General features: G+C 41.1%; 2 protein-coding genes across 4 annotated transcripts in view; both read right to left on the bottom strand.

The window, feature by feature from the left end:
• The window catches only part of LOC132870553 (NACHT, LRR and PYD domains-containing protein 12-like), a 502,785-nt gene that overhangs the window by 139,951 nt on the left and 348,032 nt on the right, over positions 1–14,802 (bottom strand). The window lies entirely within an intron of this gene.
• LOC132870346 (uncharacterized protein CXorf38 homolog) overlaps positions 1–14,802 on the bottom strand; it is a 34,161-nt gene that overhangs the window by 5,635 nt on the left and 13,724 nt on the right. For 2 of the 3 annotated variants that reach the window (XM_060903979.1, XM_060903977.1), the window contains 3 exons: positions 9,985–10,137; positions 7,953–8,121; positions 5,231–5,380 (listed from right to left, as the gene is read on the bottom strand). In XM_060903979.1, the coding sequence (XP_060759962.1) occupies positions 5,231–5,380; positions 7,953–8,121; positions 9,985–10,137 (472 nt within the window). The remainder of the gene's footprint in view (positions 1–5,230; positions 5,381–7,952; positions 8,122–9,984; positions 10,138–14,802) is intronic. The other variant, XM_060903978.1, reaches the window with a different exon arrangement.

The raw sequence follows: 14,802 nt of genomic DNA, 5'->3' as shown, positions 1-14,802 counted from the left end.
TATCAATATATAATATCAATGAATGTTATGTAGTGTTAAATAAATGGGGTGTGATGTTAGGTGAGTGTGGTGAAATGTAAATTTAGTGTTGTGTGAAGCTAAATGGCAATCACCGTGAAATTAGGGCATTCGGTGTACCATACCCAATATCAGGATATAAAGGAAGAAGTATCAATCAGGTATAATAGGCCAGGGATGAGAGTGGCTTGTGATGAAAAAATCTGAAATATTAGCCGGGGGTCTGGGGGCCCGGTGGGGGCCCAGGGGGCGAAGCCCCCGGGAGCTCATGGATTTTAGAGATTTTTTACCCTAAAAACCATTTATCATCAAAATTTTACAAATGTTGAAATACCATACCCTGTTTGCTTACAAAATTGACACTTATACAAAAGTAGAAGTCTCTTTCAAGTACATACATTACTTAAACTTTCATTTGATAAAGATCAACTACACCTATATAAAGGAAACATTGACATAGGCCTTTTGTGATAAATTTTGCATATACATTCCAGGTGAGCACCAACATGATACTTCAAATTTGCTGCTCTAAATCCAAACTAAGGTAACACATTCACTGCTATATTAAATAATGGTTTATATGATTTATGAATACATTTTTCCTTTGGTTCTATAAAGTGTTTGTCTATTTACAATATATACAACTATTTACAGTTTCATGGTGCAGAAAATTTATTTCTTCTTTAGTTTGAGCTTTTTAGCAAGAGCTAAAGCTTGTTGGTCCTCTCCCTCTTTTTAGCCAACTCCTCTTGATTTTTCACATGCTCCAGCCTTGCTTTCTTTTGCTCCCTGTCTAACTCCTCCTTCTGTATGCTCAAAGGAAAGCAATCGGATCTGCGCGATTCAGCCGTGAGAAAGTCGGCATCTGCGCCTTTAGTTTGTGTGGAGAGATATGATCTGCAATAACATGCATTGTTGGCTACAGACCGAAACATACTTTCAGAATGCACTGGCCAAGGCAGGACTAAACTCGATGTGCCTTCTAATAATAATTTAAAAAAAACAGAATAGTAATTTGGAAGCTAAAAAGCTTGTGTCTACACTTTTTTCTTTCGCCGAGTGGCAGCTGTGTTCAACTGGGGCAGGACATGACTGAATGGGCGTTTCTGATTTGTCAGCTGTCATCCTTACACCGCATGGCACGCCCCAAGCGTTTACAAACACAGAATTCCAAGTCCTCTGCTCCAAAATCGGCAGCTTCAAAACGATTGATTTTTTTTAAACCGACAACCAAAAAAAAAAATTAACCGGTTGACGCTGATTCGGTCAACCACCGGTCAAACGGTCATCGGTTAACATCCCTACACCCTACCCCCCTAAAATTTTCTCAACGGATTTGCAACAACATAAAAAAGGTCCATTTTGACTGAAAAAAAGCGGAATTCCACCAAAAAGTGGAAAACTCTCATCCCTGATAGGCACAAGACAATATAAAGTAATGATATAAAATATCTGCAGCCTATACAATCGTTAAACAGGCACAGAATAGTGTGAAATATATGGAAAATTCAAAATCTAAATCTACCCTTTGTTTGATCCAACAACCCCAAAAGCAAAAGGAATAAAAGAAAGATTGTCCTCTGAGATCTCAGGGAAAAAAAAGAAAAAAAGTGTCAAAGCAAAGTATCAAAAGGGATGAAAAAGTTGTCTCAAGGGGGCGGCACGGTGGTGTAGTGGTTAGCGCTGTCGCCTCGCAGCAAGAAGGTCCGGGTTCGAGCCCCGTGGCCGGCGAGGGCCTTTCTGTGTGGAGTTTGCATGTTCTCCCTGTGTCCGCGTGGGTTTCCTCTGGGTGCTCCGGTTTCCCCCACAGTCCAAAGACATGCAGGTTAGGTTAACTGGTGACTCTAAATTGAGCGTAGGTGTGAATGTGAGTGTGAATGGTTGTCTGTGTCTATGTGTCAGCCCTGTGATGACCTGGCGACTTGTCCAGGGTGAACCCCGCCTTTCGCCTGTAGTCAGCTGGGATAGGCTCCAGCTCGCCTGCGACCCTGTAGAACAGGATAAAGCGGCTAGAGAAAATGAGATGAGAAGTTGTCTCAAAAAAACCTATGCAGTTCTGTACTCCGAGTTCGTAAGTATCAGTCCACTCCTATCGCTCTCTTCAACATCAACCCTTCGAAGACGAATTATGTGGCAGCGACGGAGTTAGTCCAGGACCAGGGCACAATCCACAAGTCATACAGCACTTGAAGGGACTGAGGGGAAGAAAACCAGCTGCACAACCGCGCGCAAGCGATCAAAAAGTGTATTGATCAAACTAGACATCTTTTCATTGTTTATCACTAAACATCACAGGGCTACATCATCACTACTCAACATGAATAAAACGACTGTGTTATTCAAAAGAAGCTTACATCTTATATCTTACATCAAATAAAGATTAGCAATGCAGCTAACTTTACCTCAGTGCTGTTGTCACAATCCTGTATGCTACATCGCTATAACATGAAAATTTCACTCTCACGTCGAGTCGGAATATCAAAATAAGAACGTAGACCAACACAAAACATATCTTAGAACAAAACACATCCTGACTGGTTCACTACTAAGTTTCAATCCATTCTGAATCAGCATGCTATGGAGTCACACTCGTATTCATATCCGGTTGATTAGCTTCCAACTCACCAGGATCTCTTTCAGCTACAAATGGAACCAAAATCTTCGGTGGGAACCAAAATCTTGGGGGATCACTATTGTCGTGTGGATGTGTTGGTGTGGTGTGTGTGTAATCAAAATCTATTTATTAATTCGATCGTTAAATCTATGCTTTTTCCGTGGAATCAATAGGGCGTCTGGTCTGAGGGGAAAAAGCCGAACGCTAGCCTGTGTGTTCGAGGCTTACGTTCCTTAGGGAGTGTCTACAAATATCCAACCATGGCCATAGCTAATACCTATGGGAATTCCCCAGGGAGCGTCTGTAAATATCTCCCTACCCCCAACAGCAAGGGGCTTATTGAGGTTTTTCACCCACGCGACCAAGTCATGTGAGGCTGCCATTTTGGAGGTCACGGCTCGAATCAGTTTGAATGCGAGGAAGGCGACAAACGAAAAACATGAAAGAAAAAGGAGCGAGATGCAGAAAACACCTTCACTATCCAGCGACGTAGCGCATTTACAGGGCGAGCAGAGGGAGAGGTATTTGCAAAAATTGAGGTTAGCAGGCTTAGAGAACGACGTTTACCTGCTTCCACCAGGATTGTTCACTGATGTACGGAAGTACACGAAAACCTCGTCTTTACCTGACTTCGGCCCACATGATCTGTATACCTATGTCGTTAAAAACCCATCGCCATACACAGGTATTGATCTGAAAGCGTATACGAGTTTGGATACCTACAAATATTTTGTGTCAGGCTGGGTAACATGCCTACATCAGCGGGTCGTCCCTGGAGCTGGTGGTCACCATCTTATTACAGCTAAGGTTTGTTCACATTTTCATTTACTTTCGGTCCTCAGGATAAACAAAATGTTTATAAATGTCATTGAAATAACTTCTTAGTCTGTTGAGACATGGCCCGTTATAAATTTGCTGTTACCAGGCAATGACCAAGAACTGTATTATTAGGGTCGGTGTAGTTGTAGCAGTGTATTAGCAACTAGCTGTTAGCACTAGCTAATGTCAACATCATCATAGCTGGTATGTTACTGTAGCAATGTTTACATTCAGTCATTTGGATGACTGTTAAAACCTTTCAGTCTCAAGTTTTTCCTTTACTGTATTTACTAGTTTACTGTAATTATGATCCGGCAGCTATTTACACCGGATCCAGTGTAAATAGCTGCCGGAGCGCGCTCCGGCTTGCTCCCCCTCAAATTAAGCAGCGCGCTCCGGCTTGCTCCCGGAGCACTCGGCCGGAGCACTCGGCCGGAGTACTCCGGGAGCAAGCCGGAGCGTGCTGCTTAATTTGAGGGGGAGCAAGCCGGAGCGCACTCCAGAACCTCGGCCGGAGCACTCTGGGAGCAAGCCGGAGCGTGCTCCGGAACCTCGGCCGGAGCACTCTGGGAGCAAGCCGGAGCGCGCTGCTTAATTTGAGGGGGAGCAAGCCGGAGCGCGCTCCAGAACCTCGGCCGGAGCACTCTGGGAGCAAGCCGGAGCGTGCTCCGGAACCTCGGCCGGAGCACTCCGGGAGCAAGCCGGAGCGCGCTGCTTAATTTGAGGGGGAGCAAGCCGGAGCGCGCTCCGGCAGCTACCCAGCTAGCATGTATATAGTGGACCACTGGTGGATTTTGGACGGCAAGCCGTCGGTGGTATGCCAGCCGTGGTCCGAAGTCGGGCCGCTGCCTAGCACAAATCACAACTCGGGGCGTGAGTGGCTTTTGGTTGGCGCCCCGCGATGGTGCGCGAGGATTCGAATCCACTATGCGCAAGATAGTGGCGGCTCGCCATCCTTGGGCCGCTGAAGGACCGCTACCCATAGACGACAACGGACGGAAGAACCAGCCACAACTTAATAGGACTAGGTAAGTACACCATCTTCTTATCTCTTCTAAAATGATCATATACAAAAATTATAGTAAACGTAATGCTAGCCTACACTTCAAAACTTCGTGAACTGTTGTGGTATGACATTTCTGACAGCAAGACAGAGACAAACTCATTCATTAGGACTCGTTCAGAAAATGGGCATGATGGCTTACCATAGTTTGACATAATTAGCCAACGAAGGATAAATAAAGTAGCCTACATATCACCCTCATATATGCACCTGGGGTGAAGTGTTTTTATTCACATATGAGAAAGGGGGGAAATTACTTTGGCTATCCGAAAGTGTACTCGCCTGTATTAAGACACCCTCTGCCCCTTGGCTGTGCCTAGAAATTCTGTCCATGAAACTTTACTTAATTACACTAAACTTCACCTCAATAATGGTAACCTCTACCTCAATAACTCTCCTTTACCTCAGTAAGGCTAAACTTTACCTCATTATTGCTAACCTTTATGAAATAACACTTTTTTGCCTCAGTAACACTAACATTTACCTCAGTAATGCTAAGTGTTATCTTAATGCTAACCTTTATTTAATAACACTAATTTTTACCTCAGTAACACTAACCTTTACTCAATAACACCAACATTTACCTCAGTAATGCTAAGTGTTATCTTAATAATGCTATGCTTATATATGCATATGCATATATATATATGCGCATATTATACACACAGTATAGTTAAAACTATAAATATATAATGTAATGTTATGTATCCACTTACATCTATCATTTGATGCAGCGCTGACACCATCGTCCTCATCGCCCTCCTCCTCCTCGGTCAGCTGACTCACAGTGGGAGTGCTTCCCTCATTCTGCGAACTGCCAGTGGAATCGGCTGTATCGCTTGTATTCAGAGAGAATGCTGGCGACACTGTAAAAAAAAAAAAATCCGTTGTTTTTACGGAAAAACACTGGCAGCTGTGGTTGCCAGAATAATCCTGTTAAAAATACAGTGAAATGTAAACAACATTACAGAATAACTTGTACATTTCACTGGGATTCCATGTACAATTAATAACTAAATGTAAATTTTACAGGTATTCAATGTACAATAATCAATACATAACTGTTAATTTTACGGATATTCATTGTACAATAAACAATGATTCAAAATGGTTACAAGCAATGATCTACTAGATAGATATTTTTTTGGGGGGCTTTTTTCACCTTTATTGGATAGGACAGTGTCGAGACAGGAAATGAACTGGAGAGAGATCGGGAAATGACTTTGGGTCAGAATCGAACCCGGGTCCACGGATTCATGGTATGGCGCCTTACTCGACTGAGCCACAACGGTGGCCTTTTTTTTTTTTTTTTTTAAACAGGGCAATGATGTAATTTTAACTATCACATTCTGTTTTAGTATTACAGTTTGTCTGTGTTTAAACTACAATTTGTAAATTCTACAAAAAAATGATAAATTCAACATATTCTTACTATTTAACATATTTGGTTAGGAGTTTTACAGTATATTGATGTAAATTACACACTGCTTCATTGTTTTTGTATTTACAGTTTTTATGTCATGATTTTACATAAATTCACTGTTAATTCTACGGACATTTTTTACAGTGTGTCAAGGGCTTATCTTGTAAAACCCGATCCATTATATCATAATATGGAAACTTACTACGTCCAGCCCCAGACCTATTGTGATTCTTTGCTTTGTGATAAACGCCCATCGACACTTATTTTCGATCGGCACTGCTCCGGAGTGCGACCGGCCGCATCTTCGCCCATGAAACGGCGGAGATCACTCGACAGTTGTCCGTACACGTCGATATTTCTACCAAGAGCTGTTAAACTGTGTTTTGTTGTTTCTAAAACAATGACAAAGTTCTAAAGTTCTATTATTGGCACCCCTACATTGAATACTTTGTACACCCTCCCTTTGAAAGTAAAACAGCACTGAGTCTTCTATAACATTTTATAAGGTTGGAGATACAAAGCAGGGAATCTGAAACCATTCCTCTTTACACAATCTCTCCAGATCATCCAGTGTCTGAGACCCTCTCTTGTGCTCTCTCCTCTTCAGCTCACCCACAGGTTTTCATTGGGGTTCAAGCCAGGGAACTGAGATGGCCATGGCAGAAGTTTGATTCAGTTTTAGTTTCCTGGCAGAGGCAGCCAGATTTTGATTTAAAATGTCCCAGTATTTCATGGAGTCCATGATGCCATGCACCCTAACAAGGTTTCCAGGGCCTTTGGAGGAAAAACAGCCCCAAAACATCACAGAACTTCCACCATATTGTACAGTTGGGATTGGGTTCTTTTCATTACAGCCATCCTTCTTTGAGCCAGCCCACCTTGAGTGTTTATTGCCAAAAAGCTCCATTTTTGTTTCATCAGACCAGAGGACACGATTCCAGTCAAAGTTGTAGTAGCGTTTCACAAACTTCAGGTACTTACGTTTGTGGTTAACTGACAGAAAAGGCTTTTTTTTTTTTCCTGGCATAGCTTCCAAATAATCTGTTGGTATGGAGGTGGAGTCTGATGGTGGTTTTGGAGATTTGGAAACCCCAACATTTTATTTTTCTTCTAATTCACCAACAGTGATCCTTGGAGTTTTGTTACCTCTCTTACCCTCCTCACTGTACATGGGGTCAAATAACCTGGTCGTCTTCCAGTCAACTGTGTACAGTAACAGTTCCAGTTGGTGTCCACATTTTTATTATTGCCCTAACCGTAGAAATTGACATTTTCAGGCAAGTTGCTATTCTTTTAGAACAATTCTCTGACTTCTGAAGGTAAACACACTTCTCCCTCATTTGGTTTGTGTGTTCTCTTATCTTTCCCATGTTGATGGATGACTAAGGGAATTTGGCTTCTGTGTCACCTCATATTTGTTCCCCGGTTAATCAGGAAGTCATGGATTACAGCTTGAAAGTTCCTCCACACTCCAATCAACTCAAACATGTACAATTTAAATGGGAAACATGCTTCAGTTGCATTGTGTTCATTATCATTTCCAGGGGTGCCAATAATAGTGGCATGTGTTTTTGCTGAAAATAATTATTTCTTCACGAGGGATTTGTTTTTCCTCTGAATTAATTTATTCCAATTAAAGGTTGGATTCTTCTCATTTTTTTCAGTGTGAGATGAAGCAACTTCACTAAAAGGTGGAGTTTTTCTAACCCTTTTCACTAATCTTTACAAGGGGGTGCCAATAATTATGGAGGGCACTGTACACTTGCACACTGCTAGCAAATCACAACAGCTCACACTCTGTTAAAAAGCACACACACGAACACTTTTCCACGTGTTCATGCTCTCCATTAATGATCTTGTTTAAATGCTCCCCAGAACTTCACTAGTTACAGTGTGTTTGACATGCCTTTTCCTTGGATCAATTAAAGATGACAAAAGATATATACTGTCCATGTAGGTATAAGTCTAATCTGTTTCTATGTCTTTAATTCTATCTTCATTCATCTTTCACTCACCGGGTACATCACTTTCCAGCCGGTCCACCCTGTCCCTCAGTTTTTTGATATCCTGTTCATGCTTGTTCATCTTCTCTTGTATTTCATTCAGCTGGTTTACTGGAGAGCCCAAGTTCTCCAGCAAATCTTCGTTTTGGTCCAGGAAATTTTTCAAGCCCTGCATCTCTTCCTGAAGCCAACATGGACATAAAAACAGACCAGCTATTTTTCCAGCGTTTGGATTAAAGATTCAAAGCTGCAACGGTGATGCTATTTTTTTTATATTTTATTTTGCTGTTTTTGACCAAATTGGCTTACCATTACATTACAGAGAGAGAGAGATGGCCTATCGATTTCATAAAATCAGTGAAATTTAGTTACCTCTGAAATTTGGTCACTGTGATATGATTATTTCTGCAATATCTCACAAAATATCAGGCCATTCTGTGGCTGGGAAGTTATTTAATTAGAGGGGATTCCCGAGCAAATAATGAAATCGCTCGCTTCGTGCAGTCAAGCAGACAGAGGAAGTCTGTATACGCATGCGCAGGTTTCCCTTTGAGTGTGCACCGACAGTTCCATCGTTCTGTCGCTAAACGAACAGCTGATCACACCGAGGTGCTCGCTGACCGCCGATATTTATTAGTTTGGTCCTGCGTTTCCTTTCCTTCACAACATTACATCTTTTCTTCTTGCTTTCCATTACTGTAGTCGGTCTTTCACGTTTCATTCGCACACTCACGTCCTCCATTTTTCTCTCCTGTTTCAGATTTGTATCCCACAATGCCTTGCGCAAACGGGGAAAGCCCACCACGTGAAGTGTGACGTAGTATCTTGAATTGGGTCATGTTGAAGCAGGCAAAAATAGCGGAGAATTTAGGGCCACATGGCCCTAAATTCATTAATTGTTCTATTTTAAAAAACTTAATAAAATCGGAAGTCTGTGATTTCAGTTGAGTAGCTTTCGGTCCACTAAACCAAAATAATTGGGTGTCAGGGAAAATTCTTTTTGTGACCTACAGCTGAAAAATTTGAAAGGCAGTCTACCTTTAATCAAAACCATACCTAAAGTTTATTCAGTCTAAAGAGAGGTTATAAATTTATTTATATAAACTTATAAAACACTCATGTATAGACAAGTGTTTTACTGGGAAATACACCACTTGTATTTTTCATATAAGCTACATCTGGGACATGGAGAACCAAAACCGTGACAAATCTCAATATCATTCCAATTATTTGGTATCGACTACAAATAGTCTGCTCATGCGCAGTTACTCCGCACGTTTGTATTTTGAGTTCTATGAGATATAAATAAAAGTGACTGCATCTGATTTCTTTGTTATCGTTTGAGTCGTCACGCTAACTTGAAAATCAGTAGTTCAAAAAAAAAAGTATGGATGATAAAACATTTATTGAATTTGGGTCTCACAAAATATCATGAGTTGTTAGTGTCTGTCTTCAGCATCGGCAAATGACTGCTTGCTCACCACTAACAAATCACGATATTTTATTCAACCTCGTCCAACGACTGCTTAACATGTCTCTTGTGAAGAAATCGATGAATTGTTTTGATAAATTTGGGTACGTTTTGTTTGTTAATGTGTCTATATAATAAAAAGAAAATCACACGTTGGCTTGAAGATATGAAGTTTATCTTCTCATGTTGAAAAACTTGTATTTTTCATACAAAATACACTGAGGATCTGAGTGACATATTTTCTGATATTTCACTCCGATGATGTCACTCAGTGTTTTACTGCCAACTTGATGCGTGTTGTCAAAATGATGAATCGGTTCAAAATTAAAATTATTTTCATTAACTTGCATATTTTTTGTGGATGTGTCCGTATAATATAAAGAACATTACACGGTTGTGGGAAGATATGAAGTTTATCTTTTCATGCTGAAAATATTTTCACTCGTTCGCTTCATGAAAATGTTCAGCACTCGAAGATAAACTTCATATCTTTGCACAATAGATAGATAGATATAGATAGATACTTAATATGTAAAATAATTATTGCTGTGTTGTGTCTTAAATAGCTGATACCTTCTGTATATTTTTTGATATGTCTTTTTGTCCCGGTGCATGCTTCTCAATAACCTCAGCCAGCTTCTGAACATTATTTATAAAGCCATCCAGCTCCTGTTTGCTGAACGTGAAGTCAGGAGAATGCATCATTTTGTTTCTCATAGTGATGACCTGCATGATGAACAGAAAAATGAAAATAAGCATGGCATCCCATTTGGCTTAAAATTTATACTTATTATATCATAGAGTTATCAGCTTTGTCTGTGCATATACAGGCAAAAACACAAACATTAAAATGAAAAAAGGAATACATGTGACCTGAACATTTCAATAATTTTACCTGGATTAGGTACTTGCCCTCTGTAAAGGCTTTAAAGTGCTTGCACTGAGTCATGAAGCTCAGGATGGCAGAAATGTCAAACTGATCAAAACTGTGATGATCTTTTGTTCCACGTGTAACTCTGCCTACCTGGGTAGGCTTCTCGTTGCTATCTAATAAATCGAATGCATCTAATAGTCAACTGAGTTCTTATCCCTGGGTTCGAACAGGAGGACTGCAGTAGTGAACACTATTATATTATAGTATTACCGCCACACCACCCAATAACACAGACAACAACAATTAAGGTTTATAAAAAAGAAATTATTCTGTATTGTTACCTTCAACGCAGAAGAGCATTAATAGAAGTCAATATCTAAATCTAAAATGGATTTAGCTTCAGTGTGCAGAGGGAATTATTATGTGATGGGAAATGAATGCAAGGTGTGAAACAAATGTGGTGTAGTACTACATGAATATCTGTCATGTGGAAGGAATACGGTGTAATATCAATATATAATATCAATGAATGGTATGTAGTGTTAAATAAATGGGGTGTGATGTTCGATGAGTGTGGTGAAATGTAAATTTAGTGTTGTGTGAAGCTAAATGGCAATCACCGTGAAATTAGGGCATTCGGTGTACCATACCCAATATCAGGATATAAAGGAAGAAGTATCAATCAGGTAGTATAATAGGCCAAGGATGAGAGTGGCTTGTGATGAAAAAATCTGAAATATTAGCCGGGGGTCTGGGGGCCCGGTGGGGGCCCAGGGGGCGAAGCCCCCGGGAGCTCATGGATTTTAGAGATTTTTTACCCTAAAACAGGGGTTCTCAACCTTTTGCAACCTGGGCCCCACCAAAGCTGGTTCATTGCAGTTGAGGGCCCCTCTTCTCGCCCCGCCCCCCCCAAACACACTCACCCGCAGTGACGCCACCCGACCTACAGCACCTTATATCGACCGATAGATAGATAGATAGATAGATAGATAGATAGATAGATAGATAGCCCTGGGCTAGATTATTATTATTATTATTATCATTATTATTATTATTAGTAGTAGTAGTAGTAGTAGCAGCAGTAGTAGCATTATCCATAGTAGACTAGCAGTAAGAAAACAACAAAAACAACAAATTATGTGGGTAGAGCTGAAATGGGGAAAGCAAATATACAGTGTGGGGTAGTAGTCTTTAAAAAGACTGTTTGGGTTTTGCGCTGTATCGATGGATTGATGATAGTAGACTAGCGAGAGTTGGCACGAGTTAACTCGGCAAGAAACCAGGCTAGTGTGTGTGTGGCAAGCACTCACACGGTGGCCACGGTATGCAGACTCACTCACGTGACGTTGCGTCATGTTCGCGTCACGGGCTTAAAATAACCTACACACAAGATTTTATGATAGATTGATGATAGATTTTATAATAGTATTGATTTGTATGTAATAGTCCAATGTCCTGCATTTTGACATGGGTAAATGTGTTGCATCTGCTTAGCTACTATAGCCTGTTAGCCCCAGATTTTTTTTTTTCCTCCATACATGAAGCCTACTCGCGACCCCCCTGGAGTACCTCCGCGCCCCACCAGGGGGGCGCGCCCCCCCGGTTGAGAACCACTGCCCTAAAAAAACATTTATTTTATCATCAAAATTTTACAAATGTTGTTGAAATACCATACCCTGTTTGCTTACAAAATTGACACTTATACAAAAGTAGAAGTCTCTTTCAAGTACATACATTACTTAAACTTTCATTTGATAAAGATCAACTACACCTATGTAAAGGAAACATTGACATAGGCCTTTTGTGATAAATTTTGCATATACATTCCAGGTGAGCACCAACATGATACTTCAAATTTGCTGCTCTAAATCCAAACTAAGGTAACACATTCACTGCTATATTAAATAATGGTTTATATGATTTATGAATACATTTTTCCTTTGGTTCTATAAAGTGTTTGTCTATTTACAATATATACAACTATTTACAGTTTCATGGTGCAGAAAATTTATTTCTTCTTTAGTTTGAGCTTTTTAGCAAGAGCTAAAAGCTTGTTGGTCCTCTCCCTCTTTTTAGCCAACTCCTCTTGATTTTTCACATGCTCCAGCCTTGCTTTCTTTTGCTCCCTGTCTAACTCCTCCTTCTGTATGCTCAAAGGAAAGCAATCGGATCTGCGCGATTCAGCCGTGAAAAAGTCGGCATCTGTGCCTTTAGTTTGTGTGGAGAGATATGATCTGCAATAACATGCATTGTTGGCTACAGACCGAAACATACTTTCAGAATGCACTGGCCAAGGCAGGACTAAACTCGATGTGCCTTCTAATAATAATTTAAAAAAAAACAGAATAGTAATTTGGAATCTAAAAAGCTTGTGTCTACACTTTTTTCTTTCGCCGAGTGGCAGCTGTGTTCAACTGGGGCGGGACATGACTGAATGGGCGTTTCTGATTTGTCAGCTGTCGTCCTTACACCGCATGGCACGCCCCAAGCGTTTACAACACAGAATTCCAAGTCCTCTGCTCCAAAATCGGCAGCTTCAAAACGATTGATTTTTTTTTAAACCGACAACCAAAAAAAAAAAATTAACCGGTTGACGCTGATTCGGTCAACCACCGGTCAAACAGTCATCGGTTAACATCCCTACACCCTACCCCCCTAAAATTTTCTCAACGGATTTGCAACAACATAAAAAAGGTCTATTTTGACTGAAAAAAAGCGGAATTCCACCAAAAAGTGGAAAACTCTCATCCCTGATAGGCACAAGACAATATAAAGTAATGATATAAAATATCTGCAGCCTATACAATCGTTAAACAGGCACAGAATAGTGTGAAATATATGGAAAATTCAAAATCTAAATCTACCCTTTGTTTGATCCAACAACCCCAAAAGCAAAAGGAATAAAAGAAAGATTGTCCTCTGAGATCTCAGGGGAAAAAAAGAAAAGTGTCAAAGCAAAGTATCAAAAGGGATGAAAAAGTTGTCTCAAGGGGGCGGCACGGTGGTGTAGTGGTTAGCGCTGTCGCCTCGCAGCAAGAAGGTCCGGGTTCGAGCCGCGTGGCCGGCGAGGGCCTTTCTGTGCGGAGTTTGCATGTTCTCCCCGTGTCCGCGTGGGTTTCCTCCGGGTGCTCTGGTTTCCCCCACAGTCCAAAGACATGCAGGTTAGGTTAACTGGTGACTCTAAATTGACTGTAGGTGTGAATGTGAGTGTGAATGGTTGTCTGTGTCTATGTGTCAGCCCTGTGATGACCTGGCAACTTGTCCAGGGTGAACCCCGCCTTTCACCCGTAGTCAGCTGGGATAGGCTCCAGCTCGCCTGCGACCCTGTAGAACAGGATAAAGCGGCTACAGATAATGAGATGAGATGAGAAGTTGTCTCAAAAAAACCTATGCAGTTCTGTACTCCGAGTTCATAAGTATCAGTCCACTCCTATCGCTCTCTTCAACATCAACCCTTCGAAGGCGAATTATGTGGCAGCGACGGAGTTAGTCCAGGACCAGGGCACAAGCCACAAGTCATACAGCACTTGAAGGGACTGAGGGGAAGAAAACCAGCTGCACAACCGCGCGCAAGCGATCAAAAAGTGTATTGATCAAACTAGACATCTTTTCATTGTTTATCACTAAACATCATAGGGCTACATCATCACTACTCAACATGAATAAAACGACTGTGTTATTCAAAAGAAGCTTACATCTTATATCTTACATCAAATAAAGATTAGCAATGCAGCTAACTTTACCTCAGTGCTGTTGTCACAATCCTGTATGCTACATCGCTATAACATGAAACTTTCACTCTCACGTCGAGTCGGAATATCAAAATAAGAACGTAGACCAACACAAAACATATCTTAGAACAAAACACATCCTGACTGGTTCACTACTAAGTTTCAATCCATTCTGAATCAGCATGCTATGGAGTCACATTCGTATTCATATCCGGTTGATTAGCTTCCAACTCACCAGGATCTCTTTCAGCTACAAATGGAACCAAAATCTTCGGTGGGAACCAAAATCTTGGGGGATCACTATTGTCGTCTGGATGTGTTGGTGTGGTGTGTGTGTAATCAAAATCTATTTATTAATTTGATCGCTAAATCTATGCTTTTTCCGTGGAATCAATAGGGCGTCTGGTCTGAGGGGAAAAAGCCGAACGCTAGCCTATGTGTTCGATGCTTACGTTCCTTAGGGAGTATCTACAAATATCCAACCACGACCATAGCTAATACCGATGGGAATTCCCCAGGGAGCGTCTGTAAATATCTCCCTACCCCCAACAACAACTTAACAGCAAGGGGCTTATTGAAGTTTTTCACCCACGCGACCAAGTCATGTGAGGCTGCCATTTTGGAGGTCACGGCTCGAATCAGTTTGAATGCGAGGAAGGCGACAAACGAAAAACATAAAAGAAAAAGGAGCGAGATGCAGAAAACACCTTCACTATCCAGCGACGTAGGGCATTTACAGGGCAAGCAGAGGGAGAGGTATTTGCAAAAATTGAGGTTAGCAGGCTT

This window comes from Neoarius graeffei, chromosome 22, assembly GCF_027579695.1.
Source record: "Neoarius graeffei isolate fNeoGra1 chromosome 22, fNeoGra1.pri, whole genome shotgun sequence".
Lineage (NCBI taxonomy): Eukaryota > Metazoa > Chordata > Actinopteri > Siluriformes > Ariidae > Neoarius > Neoarius graeffei.
This window is presented reverse-complemented; position numbering and strand designations above follow the sequence as displayed.